This window comes from Leucoraja erinacea, unplaced genomic scaffold (genome assembly GCF_028641065.1).
Source record: "Leucoraja erinacea ecotype New England unplaced genomic scaffold, Leri_hhj_1 Leri_362S, whole genome shotgun sequence".
NCBI classification, from domain to species: Eukaryota; Metazoa; Chordata; class Chondrichthyes; order Rajiformes; family Rajidae; genus Leucoraja; species Leucoraja erinaceus.
The window spans coordinates 23,947-44,052 of NW_026576263.1; the positions used below are offsets into that span (position 1 = coordinate 23,947).

At 45.4% G+C, this 20,106-nt stretch overlaps 1 protein-coding gene across 1 annotated transcript; it reads right to left on the reverse strand.

The window, feature by feature from the left end:
• Positions 1-4,497: 4,497 nt before the first annotated feature.
• Positions 4,498-18,749, reverse strand: LOC129693596 (interferon-induced very large GTPase 1-like). The gene is given in 3 exon segments (XM_055630389.1): positions 4,498-12,591; positions 12,594-14,891; positions 16,273-18,749. Coding segments are annotated over 3 exon segments (6,492 nt in total). The 5' UTR covers positions 18,403-18,749; the 3' UTR covers positions 4,498-10,527.
• Positions 18,750-20,106: the final 1,357 nt, after the last annotated feature.

A 20,106-nucleotide genomic window follows, 5' to 3' on the forward strand; every position in this document is an offset into this window, starting at 1 on the left:
ACATACTCATACTTTTTACACTCCCTCCCTCCCCAAACCCACCCATGGATTTGCATTTACATAAATTAACACTGTCTCCCACCCCCCCTCATTCCCCATTACCCGCTCCCGAGACAGAGTTCAGTTCCAAGATTGCTGATGGGTAAAAGCTGTTCTTGAGTCTGGAAGTGCGTGACTTTAGCGACCTGTACCTTTTTCCTGAGGGCAGCAATGTGAAAAGGTGGTGACAGGGATGTGTAATGTCTTTCACGATATTACAGGTCCTGCTGCCTGGTCCTGATAGAGCCAAAGAAACCAGAGAGTTGGATTTGGACAGAGATGATCTGACAATGGAAAGAGCATTGGGAGTTACTCATGTTGTATAATTGAAATATGTTGACACGGAAGAAAATCATGTGAATTAAGTTTCCAGAAAACTGCCAATTTCTTAAACAAGAAGAGATGGATCATTGAACTAAAATCTCTCTGCAAGCCAGATAGAGAATGGCCAAAGATTGAGCTGGGATTTGAAATCTCCGCTAGTGATCCGGACATTAAATCAAACCTAACAGTGAACTTTATTGTTAAAGATCCTGTTATTCTTTTGAAGGATTTTCATACCTCAACCTTGCTGTTACCACACATCCATGCGTTGATCGGACATGGAGGAAGACATTTCATGCGTTCAAAGCTTTGTATTATTATGTTTAGGACCTATATACTGGGTATCATGCCTGATTCTTAGGGTTTATAATAATAGTAATAATCTTATTTATATAGCACATTTGCAGTCAACTTGCATTGACCCCAAAGTGCTTCACATAATTACATTACATTTACACACAGGCAAAGGTGGGTGAAGTGTCTTGCCCCAAGGACACAACGACAGTATGCACTCCAAGCGGGATTCGAACCGGCTACCTTCCGGTCGCCAGCCGAACACTTAGCCCATTGCGCCATCTGTCGTTTGGTATGAATGACATGAATTTGAACTAAAAACAGTTTTGTAATAAGATTAATAACCAAGTTATGCTTGCTTCTAGAAGGCAAAAGTGAAGATGGAAGAGTCGATGAAGAATTCTGATTGCGGATATATAGTGCATGCTATTTTCTCCTCATTAGTATAGTGGTTTAGTATCCCCGCCTGTCAGGCAGTAGACCGGGGTTCAATTTCCCGACGAGGAGCCACAGGGTTTTATTCCCTGACCTTTTGCTTTTGATATATGTTAAGCCTTTATGGCCACTTTTTAAAAATGTTTATTAGTAATTGCCTCGTAATATACTTGTAACAATTAGGGGCCGGTATGTAGTGGCCATTTGCCCTGTTTTGCATGTCATTGATGATGGCATGTGCCTTTAAATTTTAGACTGCCCGTTATATTGTGGGTGGGATTTATGACCTGTTTTTGGGTGTGTTTGGAGCTTAGATGCTTGCGCAGAAGTTTTGTTTTTAGTGTAGTTTGGAGCGAGACAGGGAGGTTAACGCTTCGGCCAGGCGAGCCATGTAGGAGATCATGCTAGTGTTACGGAGACACGAGGAGTTTTCTTATTTTTAAAGTAATAAGCTGGAGTTCGATGAAGATTGTAGTAACGAGTCTGAAGAAATTTGGATGTATCTTACTGTTTTCTATCAACAATAAAGCATTTATTAATCAAAGGACTGTGTTTTTGAAGACATCGGTGAAGAAGCTCTGAAGGTCTCTGTGAGCCAGATCGCATGCGTATCGAAGATATTCCCCTTATCCCTGCTCATTCAAATAGTGACTAGGGAGTTAATTTCCCGAAATATATGAAAATCTGCCGCTACACTTTGCAATAATCTCATATCTGATGGAGATAATTCACAATGTTAACCAGCATTGCAGATGTATGAAGGTAGGAACTGCAGATGTTGGTTTATACCAGACACATAATGCTGGAATAACACATTAGAATGACCCACGTATCATTTCTATACACGCGGCCAGATGGCTTCCCGACGGGCCGCGACTGTGGACTGGGAACACGGCCCAAATCCTTTATTGGGGCACCAGGGTCTTGATGCCTCCCGGATCGCCGCGTAGAGGCCCAGGTCGAGTCCCGGCCGGGACCCCGTGGGTAGAAGCTGGGGCCCGGATCAGCGCCACGGAGGTGTGAAGTGGGGCGGCGGCGGCGGTGAAGCCTCGCAATGATAGGGCCTCAGCGGAGGTGAAGCCTCGCCGCGGAGGTGATGCCTCGAAGGTCGACAGTCGATGAGAATGAGGAGGACCACTGTGAATGGGGAGGGGAAGAACAATGGAGGACTTGGCGTGGGGGGTCTGCCGTGATGGAGGTGGGGGGAAACTGTTGGAGAGGGCAACAAAAGGGGGTGCTGGCATTCTTTGTAACTTTATCAGCGACGTAGGTGGCTGCTATTTGTGCACATTGTGCATGCAAGCAAAGAATCTCACTGTGCCTAGTCATATGTGACAATAAAGTATTCTTATTCCTTCCAGGTCAGGCAGCATCTCTGGAGAAAAGGAGTAGGTGACATTTCAGGTCAGAACCATTCTTCAGAGTAAACAGGGATGCAACAGATGACCTCAGGAATGGTGGAGTCCATAATGGCTTTGTTGGCCGGAGCAGACGTGTTAATGACAAGGTTACATGGGAATTAAACAGTGGAACTAATGGGATAGACAATAGACAATAGGTGCAGGAGTAGGCGATTCGGCCCTTCGAGCCAGCACCATCATTCAATATGATCATGGCTGATCATCCCCAATCAGTACCCCGTTCCTGCCTTCTCCCCATATCCCCTGACTACGCTATCTTTAAGAGCCCTATCTAGCTCTCTCTTGAAAGCATCCAGCGAACCCGCCTCCACCGCCCTATGAGGCAGAGAATTCCACACTCACCACTCTGTGAGAAAAAGTGTTTCCTCGTCTCCCTTCTCAATGGCTTACTCCTTATTCTTAAACTGTGGCCCCTGGTTCTGGACTCACCCAACATCGGGAACAAGTTTCCTGCCTCTAGCGTGTCCAAACCCTTAACATTCTTATATGTTTCAATGAGATCCCTTCTCATCCTTCCAAATTCCCGAGTGTACAAGCCCAGCTGCTCCATTCTCTCAGCATATGACAGCCCCGCCATCCCGGGAATTAACCTTGTATATCTATGCTGCACTCCCTCAATAGCAAGAATATCATTCTTCAAATTAGGAGACCAAAACTGCACACAATACTCCAGGTGTGTTCTCACTAGGGCTATGTACAACTGCAGGACCTCTTTGCTCCTATATTCAATTCCTCTTGTTATAAAGGCCAACATGCCATTCGTTTTTTTCAATGCCTGCTGTACCTGCATGCTTACTTTCATAGACTGATGTACAAGGATCGCCAGATCTCGTTGTACTTCTCCTTTTCCCAACTTGACGCCATTTAGATTTAGATAGGATGACGAGGGGAGGAGTACGGGGGGCGGGGAGGGAGATGCAGGAATTACTTGAAAATGCAGAAATGAGTATTCATACAGCTGGATTGGAAGCTGCCCAAGCAAAATATAAGGTTCTGTTCCTTCCATTTGCATGTGGCCTCACTGTGACAGTGGAGGAGGCCTAGGACAGAAATGGGTCAGAGTGGGACTGGGAATTAAAATGTTTGGCAACCGGGAGAGCGCATGGGCCATAAGTTATAGGAGCAGAATTAGGCCATTTGGACAATCAAGTCTACTCCACCATTCAATCATGGCTGATCTGTCTTTTTCTCTCCCAACCCTTCTCCTGCCTTCACCCCATAATCTGTGATAGGCCAAGTTGGACTAAGTATGTGTTCAGTGAAATAATCATAAAGTCTATGCATGCTCGCATTGATATAGGAGCCCACACATAGGGCAGAAATGAGGATTAATATATTATGATTGTAAAGAAGCTGCACTTGAAGTGCCTTTGCACATCAAGCTATGAGATAGAAGGCTAATGGTGGAATTAATGCGATGGGTCCCCACTGGTCCACATGAACATGATGGGCTGATTGGCATCCGTACGACTCTAATTATGAACGTGTGAATTAATACCAAGCAATATTTATTATTTTAACAGTGTGTATAAAATAAAATACATTTCTCAGCTGCAGCCAAATTAGCAGCGGGCTGGGACGTTCCCGGCAACCATGCTCAGTTCTCCCACCACCGTCTTCAGCGGGACTGGAAACGCGCCCGAGTCTCGCCGTCGGTGGGACCTCGCACCACGGCTCGGTAGACGGAGTAACCGGGAGGGAGCTGGAGAGCGAGGGCTGGTAGGAGGGTGAACCACGGTAATGCCTCCAGTGCCTTCAAGGTCGGCTGCAGGTGTCCCCAGGCCACAAGGATGGTGAGGGGAGGAGAGGGGATGAGGGGATGAGGGGAGAGAGAGAGGAGAAGAGGGATGGGGGGGGGGGGGGGGGAGGTCAGTGGGGGGGGAAGGGAGGCGAGGTTCAGGGACATTGGTTTGAGGGAACTACTCCAGTACATCAAGCTCACAGGATGACCATGTGTAATAATGCAAAATTAATTTTATTGTAGTTGTATACGTGACAAATAAAGCACTATTGAACTATTTAAAATATAATTTCTTTCCAAGCTCTATTGAATGACACTGTGCACTACTGTTTTGAAGGAGTGAGGGAGGGAATGAGGGGAGGGAGAGAGTGAGGGAGGGAGAGTGAGGAGGGGAGGGGCAGTGAGGGTATGTGAGGGGGAAGAAAGGGATGGGTTGGGGTAAGGATGAGGAGAGTGGGAATGAAAGGGTGGGAGTTTAAGAAAGGTAGTAGAGAGAACTCAGGGAATTCTAGGCCTGTGAGTCTCGGCAAACTATTGGAGAAAATTCATAGAGATTGGATTTATTTTCATTTTGAAGAGAATGGGCTAATTAGGGATAGTCAACATGGCTTTGTAATCAGTCATATTCGTAATTTATGAGCCACGTATGTTTTTCAACATACGAGGAATTTGATTTGTCATAGTCATACCAATAAAAAGCAACAAGATACACAACTACATAAAAGTTGGCATAAACATCCACCACAGCGGCTCCTCCACATTCCCAACTGTGATGGAAGGCAATTCCCCGACCCCCTGCACATAATACAAGACTAAAGATAAACTAAAACAAACATTTTACAACAAGCTAAAAACAACAAAGAAGGAAATAGACAAGACGGACCGTTGGCGAGGCAGCCATCATTTGTGCCACCTGGTGTTCCTCAGGTCATGTCTCACTAATGAGTTTTTTGACGTGATGACGAAGGAGATTGATGAAGGCAGGGCAGTGGATGTTGCATACATGGATATTAGTAAGGCTTTTGATAAGATTCCTCATGGTAGGCTGATCCAGAAGATTCAGATGTACGGTATTCACAGTGACTTGGTCGTATGGATTTAGAACGGGCTTATTCAGAGGGTTGTGGTGGAAGGTAGATATTCCAACATGAGGTCTGTGACAAGTGGAGTTCCATAGGGATCTGTGCTGGGACCTCTGCTGTTTGTGATCCATATAAACATCACCCGGCGAGAACATCGGACGCCGTGGCGGCGACTGTGGAAGCCTCAATAGGCCCGACTCTGGGTGGACAAGAGGATGGGGACTGGACTTTGGTTCCCACTGTGGGTGGATGTTTTTGTGTTTTGGTGTTGAATTTCTTCTTGAATGCTATGTTGTACTTTTATTAATGTGCTGCAAGGACATCTGAATTTCTCCTGAATAAGGGGATTAATAAAGTCTAGTCTAATCTAATCTAAATAAGGGCGGCTTGGTGGTGTAGTGGTAGAGCTACTGCCTTACAGCCCCAGAGACCTGGGTTAGATCCTGACTCGGGAGCTAGTCTGTACGGAGTTTGTACATTCTCCCTGTGACCGGCGTGAGTTTCCTCCAAGATTTTAAGTTTCCTACCATATTCCAAAGACATACACATTAATTGGGTTGGTATAAATGTAAAATTGTCCGCAATGTGTAGGGTCGTGTTAATGTGTGGGGATCACTGGTCGTTGGGACACAGGTGGCCAAAGGACCTGTTTCCGTGCTGCATCTCTAAACTAAACTAAAATGACCTAGAGGTAAATGCGGGTGGTTTGTGAGTAAGTTTGCTGATGATACCAAATTTGGAGGAGTTGCAGACAGCAAGATAGGTTGTCAGAAGATGCAATGGGATATAGATCAGCTACAGAAATGGGCAGAGAAATGACAGATGAGATTTAACCTGAGCATGTATGAGGTGTTGCACTTTGAGAGGTTGGATGTAAGGAAAGTATACAGTTAATGGCAAGATCCTTAAACTCCATTAATATGCAGAGGGATCTTGGAGTCCAAGATCATAGCTCACTGAAGTTGGCAGCACATGTAGATAGGGTGGTAAAGAACACATACGGTATGTTTGCCTTCATTGCTAGGGTCATTCAATATAAGAGTCAGGATATCAGGCAGTTGGACATTTGGGGTATTACCTGCAGTTCTGGTAACCCCGTTACAGTAAAGATGTGGAGGCTTTGGATAGGGTGAAGAGGAGGTTTACCAGAATGCTGCCTGGATTAGAGAGTTTCAGCTACAGGGAGAGGTTGGATATACTTGGATTCACATGTTCACAAGTTATAGGGATAGATTTAGGCCATTTGGCCCATTGAGTCTACTCCGCCATTCATTCATGGCTGATCTCTGCCTCCTAATCCCATTTTCCTGCCTTTTCCCCATAATCCTTGTCACCCGTTTTAATCAAAAATGTGTCCATCTCTGCCTTGAAAATATCCACTGAATTGGCCTCCACAGCCCTCTGTGGCAATGAGTTCCACAGATTAACTAGCCTCTGACTAAAGAAGTTCCTCCTCACCTTTCTTAAAGAACCTCCTTAAATTCTGAGGCTATGACTGGTCCTAGATTTTCCGACCAGTGGAATCATCCTTTCCACATCCACTCCATCTACGCCGTTCACCATTCTGTAAGTTTCAATCGAGCCCCCCCCGCCCTCAACCTTCAAAACTCCAGCGAGTACAGGCCCTGTGCTGTCAAATGCTCATCATATGCGAACCCTCTCATTCCTGGGATCAATCTTGTAAACCTCCTCTGGACCCTCTCCAGAGCCAGCACATCCTTCCTCAGATATGGGGCCAAATTTGCTCACAGTATTCCAAATGCAGCCTGACCAGTGCCTTATAGAGCCTAAGCATTACACCTCTGTGTTTGCATTCCAGTCTTCTTGATATAAATGTTAGCATTGAATTTGCCTTCCTTACTACAGATTTGACTTGCAAATTAACTTTTTGAGAATTATGCACCAGCATTCCCAAGTCCCTTTACACCTCTGATTTCTGGATTCTCTCTCCATTTAGAAAATAATCTTTATTTGTATTCTTATTTCCAAAATGCATGGCTCTGCACGTTGCTACACTATATTCCATCTGCCAACTCTGTCAACCTGTCCAAGTCCTTCTGCAGAGCCGTTGCTTCTTCTACACAGCCGGGCTCCACCTATCTTAGCATCATCTGCAAATTTGGCCACAAGCCTTCAATCCTTTTATCCAAATCATTAATAAACAATTGTTTTCTCTGCAATGTTGGAGGTTGAGGGGAAGTATGGAGAGGGTCAGAACTGGACCTAGGGTTGAGATTTTTGATTGGAGAAAGGCTAACTTTGAGGAGATGCGAAAGGATTTAAAAGGAGTGAATTGGGACATTTTGTTTGATGGGAAGGATGTGGAGGAGAAATGGAGGACATTTAAAGATGAAATTTTAAGAGTACAGAATCTTTATGTCCCTGTTCGGTTGAAAGGAAATAGTAAAATTTGGAAAGAGCCATGGTTTTCAAGGGAAATTGGACACTTGGTTCGGAAAAAGAGAGAGATCTACAATCATTAAAGGCAGCATGGACTAATTGAGGTGCTTGAGGAGTATAAAGAATGTAAAAAGAATCTTAAGAAAGAAATTAGAAAAGCTAAAAGAAGATATGAGGTTGCCTTGGCAAGTAAGGTGAAAGTAAATCCAAAGGGTTTCTACAGCTATATTAATAGCAAAAGAATAAAGAGGGATAAAATTGGTCCATTAGAGAGTCAGAGTGGACAGCTATCTGCAGAGCCAAAAGAGATGGGGGAGATATTGAACAATTTATTTTCTTCTGTATTCACCAAGGATATATTGAATTATGTGAGGTAAGGGAAACAAGTAGAATAGCTATGGAAACTAAGAGATTCAAAGAAGAGGAAGTACTGACACTTTTGAAAAATATAAAAGTGGATAAGTCTCCAGGTCCTGACAGGATATTCCCCAGGACATTGAGAGAAGTTAGTGTAGAAATAGCAGAGGCTTTGACAGAAATATTTCAAATTGTCATTAGAAACGGGAATAGTGCCGGAGGATTGGCGTACTGCGCATGTTGTTCCATTGTTTAAAAAGGGTTCTAAGAGTAAACCTAGCAATTATAGACCTGTTAGTTTGACGTCAGTGGTGCGCAAATTAATGGAAAGGATACTTAGAGATAATATATATAAGCATCTGGATAAACAGGGTCTGAATAGGAACAGTCATGGATTTGTGCCTGGAAGGTCATGTTTGACTAATCTTCTTGAATTTTTTGAAGAGGGCTACTCAGGAAATTGATGAGGGTAAAGCAGTAAATGTTGTATATATGGACTTCAGTAAGGCCTTTGACAAGTTTCCTTATGAAAGGTTGGTTACGAAGGTTCAATTGTTGGGTATTAATGGTGGAGTAGCAAGATAGATTCAACAGTGGCTGAATGGGAGATACCAGAGAGTAATGGTGGATGGCTGTTTGTCAGGTTGGAGGCCAGTGACCAGTGGGGTGCCACAGAGATCTGTGTTTGGTCCACTGTTGTTTGTCATGTACATCAATGATCTGGATGATGATGTGGTAAATTGGATTAGTAAGTATGCAGATGATACTAAGATATGTGGTGTTGTAGATAATGAAGTAGATTTTCAAAGTCTACAGAGGGATTTAGGCCATTTGGAAGAGTGGGCTGAAAGATGGCAGATGGAGTTTAATGCTGATAAGTGTGAGGTGCTACATCTTGGCAGGACAAATCAAAATAGGACGTACACGGTAATTGGTAGTGAATTGAGGAATGCAGTTGAACAGAGGGAACTAGGAATAACTGTGCACAGTTCCCTGAAGGTGGAATCACATGTAGATAGGGGGGTAAAGAAAGCTTTTGGTGTGCTGGCCTTTATAAATCAGAGCATTGACTATAGAAGTTGGGATGTAATGTTAAAATTATACAAGGCATTGGTGAGGCCAATTCTGGAGTATGGTGTACAATTTTGGTCGCCTAATTATAGGAAGGATGTCAACAAAATAGAGAGAGTACAGAGGAAATTTACTAGAATGTTGCCTGGGTTTCAGCAACTAAGTTACAGAGAAAGGTTGAACAAGTTAGGTCTTTATTCTTTGGAGTGCAGAAGGTTAATGGGGGACTTGATAGAGGTCTTTAAAATGATGAGAGGGGTAGACAGAGTTGACGTGGATAAGCTTTTCCCACTGAGAGTAGGAAAGATTCAAACAAGAGGACATGACTTGAGAATTAAGGGACAGAAGTTTAGGGGTAACATGAGGGGGAACTTCTTTACTCAGAGAGTGGTAGCTGTGTGGAATGAGCTTCCAGTGGAGGTGGTGGAGGCAGGTTCGATTTTATAATTTAAAAATAAATTGGATAGTTGTATGGATGGGAAAGGAATGGAGGGTTATGGTCTGAGTGCAGGTAGACGGGACTAGGGGAGAATAAGTGTTCGGCACGGACTAGAAGAGTCGAGATGGCCTGTTTCCGTGCTGTAATTGTGATATGGTTATATATAAAATTATAGATTGGGTAGACAGTCACAACTATATTCCCAGAGTGGAAATGTCCAACTCCAGAGGACGTAGCTACAAGGCAAGAGGGGAAATATAATAGAGATGTGGGGCAAGTTTTTTTTTTTATACAACGGCTGGTGGATAGATGGAACGTATTGCCAAGGGTGCTGGTGGAGGCAGATATGATAGCGATGTTTAAGAAGCTTTTAAATAGGTACGTGGGTTTGCAGGAAATGGAGGGTTATGGAGGCAGATGAAATCAGTGTAGCTAGCTTCCATGTTTGGCACAAAGATTGTAGCTGAAGGGCCCGTTCCTGTGTTGTCCTGTTCTATGTTCTTATAAAGCACAAACAGCAAGGATCTCTGGGGCACATCACCAGTCACAGGCCTCCGGTCCATGATACAACCTTACACCACCACCTCTGCTTCCTTCCATGAAGCTAATTCTCTGTCCAGTCAGCTGGCTCTCCCTGGATCCATGCGATCTATCCTTCTGGAGCAGCCACTATGCAGAAATCTATCAAAGGTTTGCTGAAGTCCATACACACAAAGTCTACGGCTTTGCCCTCAACCTCTTTGGTTACTTCTGCAAAGGCAATTTTAATAAGCAATTGGTTGAAACTATCTACTCTGCTAATCGTTTTATGATTTATAATCAGATTTGAATTTTAATGTTGTGTGATTTTCTCTGCCATTTCCTTTATAGGGAAGCAGTTTGTCCATTTCTACGTCTAACTGAGTGATGTCATGTAAAGGCACCTCACCAAGACTGAATGTTTGTGTTATACGTCTTATTCAGATCTCCCCTCACTACATCCCAGTCAATGTTCCAGGCTTCATCGATCTTTGCAGGTTTTGCTTTGTATTTTTCAGCAAACTGCTTATTGAAAGTGTAGAAAACCTTCTTCCAATAGGATGCTGCCTGTGCGGAAATTTCCCGCTGGATGATCCAGGATTTGTAGTAATCATTTACAGTTTGGTAATCCTTGTAGGGTTTGTATTCTCCATTTGTGTCGTTATTTTTAAACAATCCGTTACCTGCGACTGAAGCTGTGCAGACGTCAGTTACAAGACGTTCACTTTCTATGAAGCGATAGCAACTGAGTCCTCCAGGTCTGTGCTGCTTACAAGAGTGCTGTGAGTGTACCGGGGTCTCTGAATCACAGAAAACCCCACAGAAAGGACATTTCTTGGTACAATTGAATAACCCTTTGAACAACTCATCCCTGGGTTTAATGGATAATTCTTCAATCTTTGCTTGGACATCCCAGCCTGTTACCTCACTGAGGAGTCTCTGCTCCACCTCTTCAATAGATGGCAGAACTGCTTCTGCCCATTTCTTGCCATCAACGTCACTGTGAAACAGAACGAGTTTCATTTCATCTTTGGGCATTGAGATCCTGTCCTTTAACTTTTCAACAAACATGTCCAGGAAGCTCTGAGCATTTCCAGCAAAGTTCTGCATCACTGCATCCTCAACAATCTCTTTAGCTTTCCCAGTGATCTGTGTGAGGATTCCTTTAGCCAGACGGGTAAACGTGCTCTCTCCATCACGTTGTGTCTTGCAGTGTTCAATAACCTGGTGATGGAGCCAGTCTTTGGCGAAATTCTCAAGGTCAGTGATATACCGGTGATAGTCATCAAATGTATCGCTTTGTTTTAAGTGCACCAGGAGGGCCACAGTGAAGTTGTTGCGGAGACTGTACTTGCTCTCAGGGTCATTTTGTTTCATATCATCTACGATGTTCACACTGAGAGACTTGAGGGTGGCGTCTATGAGAGCTGGCAAGAAACAAGATTGTGCAAACCGTTCTGCTTGTCTCTGGTTCTCATCCTGCTCTGAGTAAATATCAATGAAGAGATCATAGTATTGACCCTTCATGTTTTCCAGTCTTTGCCGCGGGTCGTGTTTCTGGATGAACCTCATGTGCATCTCTTGGAATCTTGGTACAGCGTAACCGCACAGGTGAAGTTTAACCTCAGCCCTGAATTCCTCACTCATTGTGAAGTTTGGGTGTGAAATATTGTTAATTTTCTCCTGTATAATATTCAAAAGATCAATACAATACCTATTGTCATAATCCATGTCCATTTTTGTGATGTCACTGATCCATTGATGGCATTGACTCTCTAGGAACTGTGTTATCATTGCTGCATGATTAACATCTGATTGGTGCGAGGATATCCCGATTGTGGATTTAACACGTCTCTTCCATGTCGCATTGATGTGTTTCCTTTCAATTTGAAAGCACCGGGTTCCCTGTTTATAGAGAGATTTTCTTTCAAGAATTTTATTAATCACCCTCCCTTGAGTTGCTGTGTTCTCCCTGAGAAGATTTTCAATCTCCAGTTCAATGTTTCTTTCTCTACAAGGCTGATAGTCCAATTGTGACAGTGTGTCTTGCCACATCTTTCCAAAGGCAGTTAGCAGTTCCTCGTCATCCAACACCTGATTTGCCCCTTTACACTTTAATAAAAGCTTCTTGACTTGTTGTTCGATCTTCTGATGAAATTGATTCCAACTAGCATCCACTTCCTGCAGTCCCACACGTCTGTTCACTGTATCCCTACATCTCTGCATTGAATCATCCTGAAGCCGTCTGCATAAACTGGAGATACTGAGCTTGAATTCCTCCCTGTATTTCTCCATCAGCTGCACGTTATCAGCCCCACTTTCAAACACAGCTTTTAGTTTATCCAGAGTCTCAGCCTCCCTTTTGTTAATCTCCGTCCTGATCTCACGTTCCAATGTTTGGAGCAGTCGGTTGAGGTCACCACTGGCATTGTTTACTCTGTTTTCAGCCTCGTTTCCCCAGGAGTGTGTGTGAATTTGCGGAGCTCCCACTCCCAGTCCTTGTACTTCACAGAGAGCTGGTTGTAAGCCTCTGCGAACAGACTGTTCTGGAAGCTGAAAATGAAATTCTCATGTTTCACCTGCTCCCAAAGGCCAGTCATCCATTTGGTAAAGTCTGGGATTGTGAAAGCTCCTTGGTCTAGTTTCCCTTTGAGTAAACATTGAATGAGACTTTTCTTCAGTTGGAAGACGTGTTCACTGTAGCCAGTGTTGACGGCAGCCATTGGGGGTGTACCTTGCCACAGACCAGGGATGTACCAGTTGTCCTTGTCAGCATCATAGTCCATCACATCATGGAACGTAACTCCCTCCACCTTCTCCAGTTTTGCTGCAGCCTCTGTCATCTTATCCAGCTGTTCCAGCAGTTTCTGACGGCCTCTCAGATTGTGATCATGTGCACTCACATCTCCAACATTCTGGTGGATAAATATACACTTTGGTCTTTTCCCCGTCAGTTTCATGCGGAGTAAGGAATGAACAACAATCTGTAAAATATCTTTCATCTCTGCGATGTTTTCCATGCCTATGTTTACCAACGTTATGTTGCTTAATCCCACCACGAATGTTGCCAGCTCATTGTCATGTTCGTAGCTGTCTGTTAGTGTTGCAAGTTCTGGAGCTCTCAGCCCCTCCGTGTCAATGACCAGGATGAAGTCACAGCCCAGCTCCTCCGCCAGTTTCCCTGTGACCTTCATCAGCTGCATGTAGGCCCCTCGAGTACATCGGCCGCTGCTCACAGCAAACCGCAAACAGAACATTGTATTGAGGAGCGTGGACTTGCCTGTGCTCTGAACTCCAATCACTGTCAGCACAAACACTCTGGAAGCACGTCCCACCTTCTCGGCCACTGCTTCCAGTACAGCAGTGATCCATGAAACAGGAACGTTGGAGACGTCTCCATCAATGAGCTCCAGTGGGAACCCATCCAGCAACAGTTCAGCAGCAACACCCGGTAACTGAAGCACATGTGGGTGGATCTGTGTTTGTTGCTTGATGTTGTGTTGTGTCACTGAGAGTTCATAAACCTGGCCCAGTTCCCTCATGAAGTGCTCAAGTCCCAGGGAACTATCAGTCATCTTCTGATCCATGTCCTTCAGCTCCTTGGCCTTCTGCTTTGAGTGTGTGCTCAGTTCTTTATAATCCCTGCGCAATCCTGCCATGATTTCCCTTGATTTACTGTCCAGCATCAGCTTCAGCCACTGCAAGGAAATGGCCCTGTCATCCCCACCAGGACAGGTAAGGTGGTCAATGAATATCTGCATCTCCACCGACAGGCTCTGTCTGAGCTGAGCTTCCCGGATTCTATTCTTGTCTCGGTCCAACTCGTGGTTATACTTTTCTGTGGTTCTGTCCCCGCGGAGTTTCATCCGAGATTTCTCTTTCTCAACTTTAGACAGCCCTTGCCAGGGCTCTCCATGAAAGGGCAGCACTCTCTTTTTATACCCAGTGATGTCTGCAGGGTCAAGACTGCCCAGTATTTTGGACAGGTCCTTGGCCCGTTGTATTTCAGGCTGATGTTCATCGACCTGAATCCCACTTTCTCTCGCAATGTCACCCATTTGTTCCAGACTCAGGAAGCTCTGGTCCCCGTCACTCATTAGAATCACTTGTTTTATCAGAGAACGAAGATCTTCCACAAGTTTGGCCTCATTTACATTTGTCCGAACAATGCATTGTTGAGGTTGTAACTTCAGGTCCTTGAACAGTTTTTTTACCTCCTCAGGAGTGATGTGTTGCTCACTGATGTAAGTGTTCACTATCAGAAAGAGTTTTGCCGGTGACTGTGCAAGAGAGGTGAGGAATTCTCTTTCCTTCTCACCGACAACGTCAATAAAAATAAAAAGAGCAGCAGAGACTTTTGCCAGAAACCGAGTGTGTCCCTGGTACGTTTCAGCATCGCCTCGGAGGTTAATGAATGCAGCAGCCTCCGGGAAAATGTCCATGTTGCTCTTCCCAGAAGGTAGATACCAGCTGATCTCAGCCATCCCATCCGATATCCCACGGGGCACATTCCCACATTCCATCCCGGAGTGCAGGAAGATGTTCTGCTGCAGCTGGGTCTGGCTCAAGGTGAGATTGAGGAGTTTGGATTTGGACACAGTGCACCTTCCGAGTCTGAGGAAGGAGACAGTTGGCACGGTTGCTGTCACGATGGGCATCTCCACAACGGGGCTGTTCCCTGTGGGAGATTGTGGACACCACATTTTAACATTGGGCCTCATGGCCCAGAGGAGAAGGGTGGCACCAGGTCCTTCCATGGGTCCCCTCACCTTGTCCCTGGGGTAACTGTGCCCTTCCGGCAGCAGAAAGGGTAATGCAAGTTGGCACAGAGACATCTTCAGCATCAATTCCTGCTGGAGAGAGTGGTCGGCACAGAGGAAAATGGCAGCAATAATATCCAGAGGATTAATCCCAGAATCTCCTGGCACTTTCACTTGAAAGAAATGGCTGAAATCTTCAACGTCACCTTTGTTGTCTTTTGAAGATTGAGCAGGGGGCCATTCAGGATTCCTCGCCAGTGAGTTAGCTGAGAGGATCAATTGGAGAAATCGCCAAGGAAGATCTTCTGGTCGAGTTGGTTTGTTGTCGTCCAGTTTACCCCAGGATATCTCCCGCATGGACGCCAGTGACAGTTTGTGAGGATAATGATCCTGTAAACCCAAATCCCTCACAAGTTGTAGGGCACCGATCCAGATTTTCATTTCCTGGTTATTTCCAGCCCGGTGGTGGAATCCTCTGATCCCCAATCACTCCCTCTTGGGAGATGTGGTGAATGCCGGATGAGATGGATCCTCTGATCCCCAACTGTTTGCTCCATGGGATGACCCTGTCTCTGTGCGGTTTGGACGTCAGTGTCCTTGTCCCATTGTTGTATTTCCAGGATACCATGTTCATCGGGAGACCTGAATCCCACTTTCTCCAACTGCAACGTCACCGATTCAGTTCCAGATTCAGGAAGCTCTGGTCCCTGTCATTCATTAGAATTACTAGTTTTATCTGAGAACGAAGTTTTTCCACAAGTTTGGCTTTGTTTACATTTGTCCGAACAATGCATTGTTGAGGTTGTAACTTCAGATCTTTGAACAGTTTCTTTACCTGCTCAAGGGTGATGTGTTGCTCACTGATGTAAGTGTTCACTATCAGAAAGAGTTTTGCTGGTGACTGTGCGAGAGAGGTGAGGAATTCTGTTACCTTCTCACTGATAACGTCAATGAAAATAAAGAGAGCAGCAGAGACTTTTGCCAGAAACCGAGTGTGTCCCTGGTAAGTTTCAGCATCACCTCGGAGGTTGATGAATGCAGCAGCCTCCGGGAAAATGTCCGTGTTGCTCTTCCCAGAAGGTAGATACCAGCTGATCTCAGCCATCCCATCCGATATCCTACGGGGCACATTCCCACATTTCATCCCGGAGTGCAGGAAGATGTTCTGCTGCAGCTGGGTCTGGCTCAAGGTGAGATTGAGGAGTTTGGATTTGGACACCGTGCACCTTCCGAGTCTGAGGAAGGAGACAGTTGGCACGGTTGCTGTCATGATGGGCATCTCCACAACGGGGCTGTTTCCTGTGGGAGATTGTGGGCAGCACATTTTAACAATGGGCCTCATGGCCCAGAGGAGAAGGCTGGCACCAGGCCCTTCCATTGGTCCCCTCACCTTGTCCCTGGGGTAACTGTGCCCTTCCAGCAGCAGAAAGGGTAATGCAAGTTGGCACAGAGACATCTTCAGCATCAGTTCCTGCTGGAGAGAGTGGTCGGCACAGAGGAAAATGGCAGCAATGATATCCAGAGGATTAATCCCAGAATCTGCTGGCTCTTTCACTTCAAAGAAATCGTTGAAATCTTCAACATCATCTTTCTTGTCTTCCAAGAACTGGGCAGGGGGCCATTCAGGATTCCTCGCAAGTGAATTAGCTGAGAGGATCATTTGGAGAAATCGCCAAGGAAGATCTTCTGGTCTAGTTGGTTTGCTGTCGTACAGTTTACCCCAGGATACCTCCCGCATGGACGTCAGTGACAGTTTGTGAGGATAATGATCCTGTAAACCTAAATCCCTCACAAGTTGTAGGGGGCTCCGATTTTCAGATTGGTTATTTCCAGCTGGTGAAACACCGATCATTCCCTCTGGGAGACCCGGTAAATGCCGGTGAGATGGCATTTCCTCTGATTTCCTGCCATCTCCAAGGTCGGCCTTTCTCTGTGGTTTGGACGTCAGGTCCTTGGCTTGTTCTATTTCAGAATGATGTTCATTAAACAGAATCCCACTTTCCCTCGCAATGTTACCCGTTTTTTGCTCCAGACTCAGGAAGCTCTGATCCCTGTCCCTCATCCATGTAACTTGTTGCATCGAAGAATTACATTTTTCTACAAGTGTTGCCTCACTTACATTTGTCTGAAAAAAACATTGTTGTGGTTGTAACTTTGTAAAGTTATTTCCAGCTGATGGATCACCAGCCATTCCCTGTGGGAGACCTGGTGAATTCCGGTGAGATGGATCCTCTGATCCCCAACTGTCTCCATGGTCGGCCTCTCTCTGTGGTTTGGACGTCAGGTTCTTGTCCCGTTGTATTTCAGGCTGATGTTCATCGACCTGAATCCCACTTTCTCTCGCAATGTCACACATTTGTTCCAGACTCAAGAATTTCTGGTCCCTGTTCCTCATTAGAATCACTTGTTTTATCTGAGTATGAAGTTTTTCCACAAGTTTCGGCTCGTTTACATTTTTCCGAACAATACATTGTTGAGGTTGTAACTTCAGATCTTTGAACAGGTTCTTTACCTGCTTAGGGGTGATGTGGTGCTGACTGATGTAAGTGTTCACTATCAGAAAGAGTTTTGCCGGTGACTGTGCGAGAGAGGTGAGGAATTCTCTTTCCTTCTCACCGATAACGTCAATGAAAATAAAGAGAGCAGCAGAGACTTTTGCCAGAAACCGAGTGTGTCCCTGGTTAGTTTCAGCATCACCTCGGAGGTTGATGAATGCAGCAGCCTCCGGGAAAATGTCCGTGTTGCTCTTCCCAGAAGGTAGATACCAGCTGATCTCAGCCATCCCATCCGATATCTCACAGGGCACATTCCCACATTCCATCCTGGAGTGCAGGAAGATGTTCTGCTGCAGCTGGGTCTGGCTCAAGTTGAGATTGAGGAGTTTGGATTTGGACACCGTGCACCTTCCGAGTCTGAGGAAGGAGACAGTTGGCACGGTTGCTGTCACGATGGGCATCTCCACAACGGGGCTGCTCCCTGTGGGAGATTGTGGGCACCACATTTTAACAATGGGCCTCATGGCCCAGAGGAGAAGGGTGGTACCAGGCCCTTCCATGGGTCCCCTCACTTTGTCCCTGTGCCCTTCCGGCAGCAGAAAGGGTAATGCAAGTTGGCACAGAGACATCTTCAGCATCAGTTCCTGCTGGAGAGAGTGGTCGGCACAGAGGAAAATGGCAGCAATGATATCCAGAGGATTAATCCCAGAATCCCCTGGCTCTTTCACTTCAAAGAAATCATAGAAATCATCAACATAATCTTTGTTGTCTTCCAAGGACTGAGCAGGGGGCCATTCAGGATTCCTCACAAGTGAATTAGCTGAGAGGATCATTTGGAGAAATCGCCAAGGAAGATCTTCTGGTCGAGTTGGTTTGCTGTCGTCCAGTTTACCCCAGGATATCTCCCGCATGGACGTCAGTGACAGTTTGTGAGGATAATGATCCTGTAAACCCAAATCCCTCACAAGTTGTGGAGTGTTCAGGTTTTCAGACCAGCTATTTATAGTTGATGAAATATTCCCCATTCCCTCTGACTGGGTGAATGCACTTCCTGGGATCTGTATGCTCTTTCCCAGAGAGGTGGTTCTTATCCTGGAATTCCCAGGATGTCAGGGCTCCTGTCTTGTATATTGCAGTTGGGTGAGTCTTCACCAGTTATACGTTTCTGTCCCAGTATATACCTTGAGGCCTGGGCTCCGATTCCACAATGTAGCACGGTGCCTGGATACAGGCTCAGGATTTATCTAGTTGTCCGGTCTCCTGTCCCGGGATATTTCACAGAGCCCAGACTACCATGTTGTGATGTATTGGAGTGCTTGAGTTCCTATCCTGGGATCACAGGGCTGGTTACTTCATTGGCTCTGACTAACGATCCTCTTGTTGTCCTGGTGAAAGAGTTTAAAGATTTAGAAGTTACAAAGTGGATTCTGCTGTAGGTTTAGAAGTTAGAAAATGAATTCATAACCTTTCTCCTATTACACTAGCGCGATTTCTGCTCAAAAGTACCAGATGTCTTGTCCTATAATATAAACACTAGCGAGATTACAACACAATAACATGAATGTTTTGCCTTTCTTCTATTACACACGCGAGATTTCAGCACAATAACACTTGACATTTTGCTCTCTTATGTAAACAATCAGAAAGATGTTCAGACAACTCGGTTCTTACCCTCCACTCTACAGATTGCAATGTACAAACAATTAATCGACAAGGTCAACCACGAGAGTGCTTGAATCGGAAAAAGATAGCTCCTTCAGCATAACCATATATTGACTAACATAGAAACATAGAAATTAGGTGCAGGAGTAGGCCATTCGGCCCTTCGAGCCTGCAACGCCATTCAATATGATCATGACTGATCATCCAACTCAATATCCCGTACCTGCCTTCTCTCCATACCCTCTGATCCCCTTGGCCACAAGGGCCACATCTAACTCCCTCTTAAATATAGCCAATGAACTGGCCTCAACTACCCTCTGTGGCAGAGAGTTCCAGAGATTCACCACCCTCTGTGTGAAAAAAAGTTCTCCTCATCTCGGTTTTAAAGGATTTCCCCCTTATCCTTAAGCTGTGACCCCTTGTCCTGGACTTCCCCAACATCGGGAACAATCTTCCTGCATCTAGCCTGTCCAACCCCTTAAGAATTTTGTAAGTTTCTATAAGATCCCCTCTCAATCTCCTAAATTCTAGAGAGTATAAACCAAGTCTATCCAGTCTTTCTTCATAAGACAGTCCTGACATCCCAGGAATCAGTCTGGTGAACCTTCTCTGCACTCCCTCTATGGCAATAATGGCCTTCCTCAGATTTGGAGACCAAAACTGCACGCAATACTCCAGGTGTGGTCTCACCAAGACCCTGTACAACTGCAGTAGAACCTCCCTGCTCCTATACTCAAATCCTCTTGCTATGAAAGCCAACATACCATTCGCTTTCTTTACTGCCTGCTGCACCTGCATGCCTACCTTCAATGACTGGTGTACCATGACACCCAGGTCTCGCTGCATCTCCCCCTTTCCCAATCGGCCACCATTTAGATAATAGTCTGCTTTCCCGTTTTTGCCACCAAAATGGATAACCTCACATTTATCCATAACCTTTCCTCTATTGCAGGAGTCGGCAACCTAGGCCCCCGGGTCGAATGCGGCCCATAACCCAAAATCATCCGGCCCGAACGCCGAGTGTGGCAGAACTCGGGCTGTACTGCATCCTGCGCATTGCCGCTGGC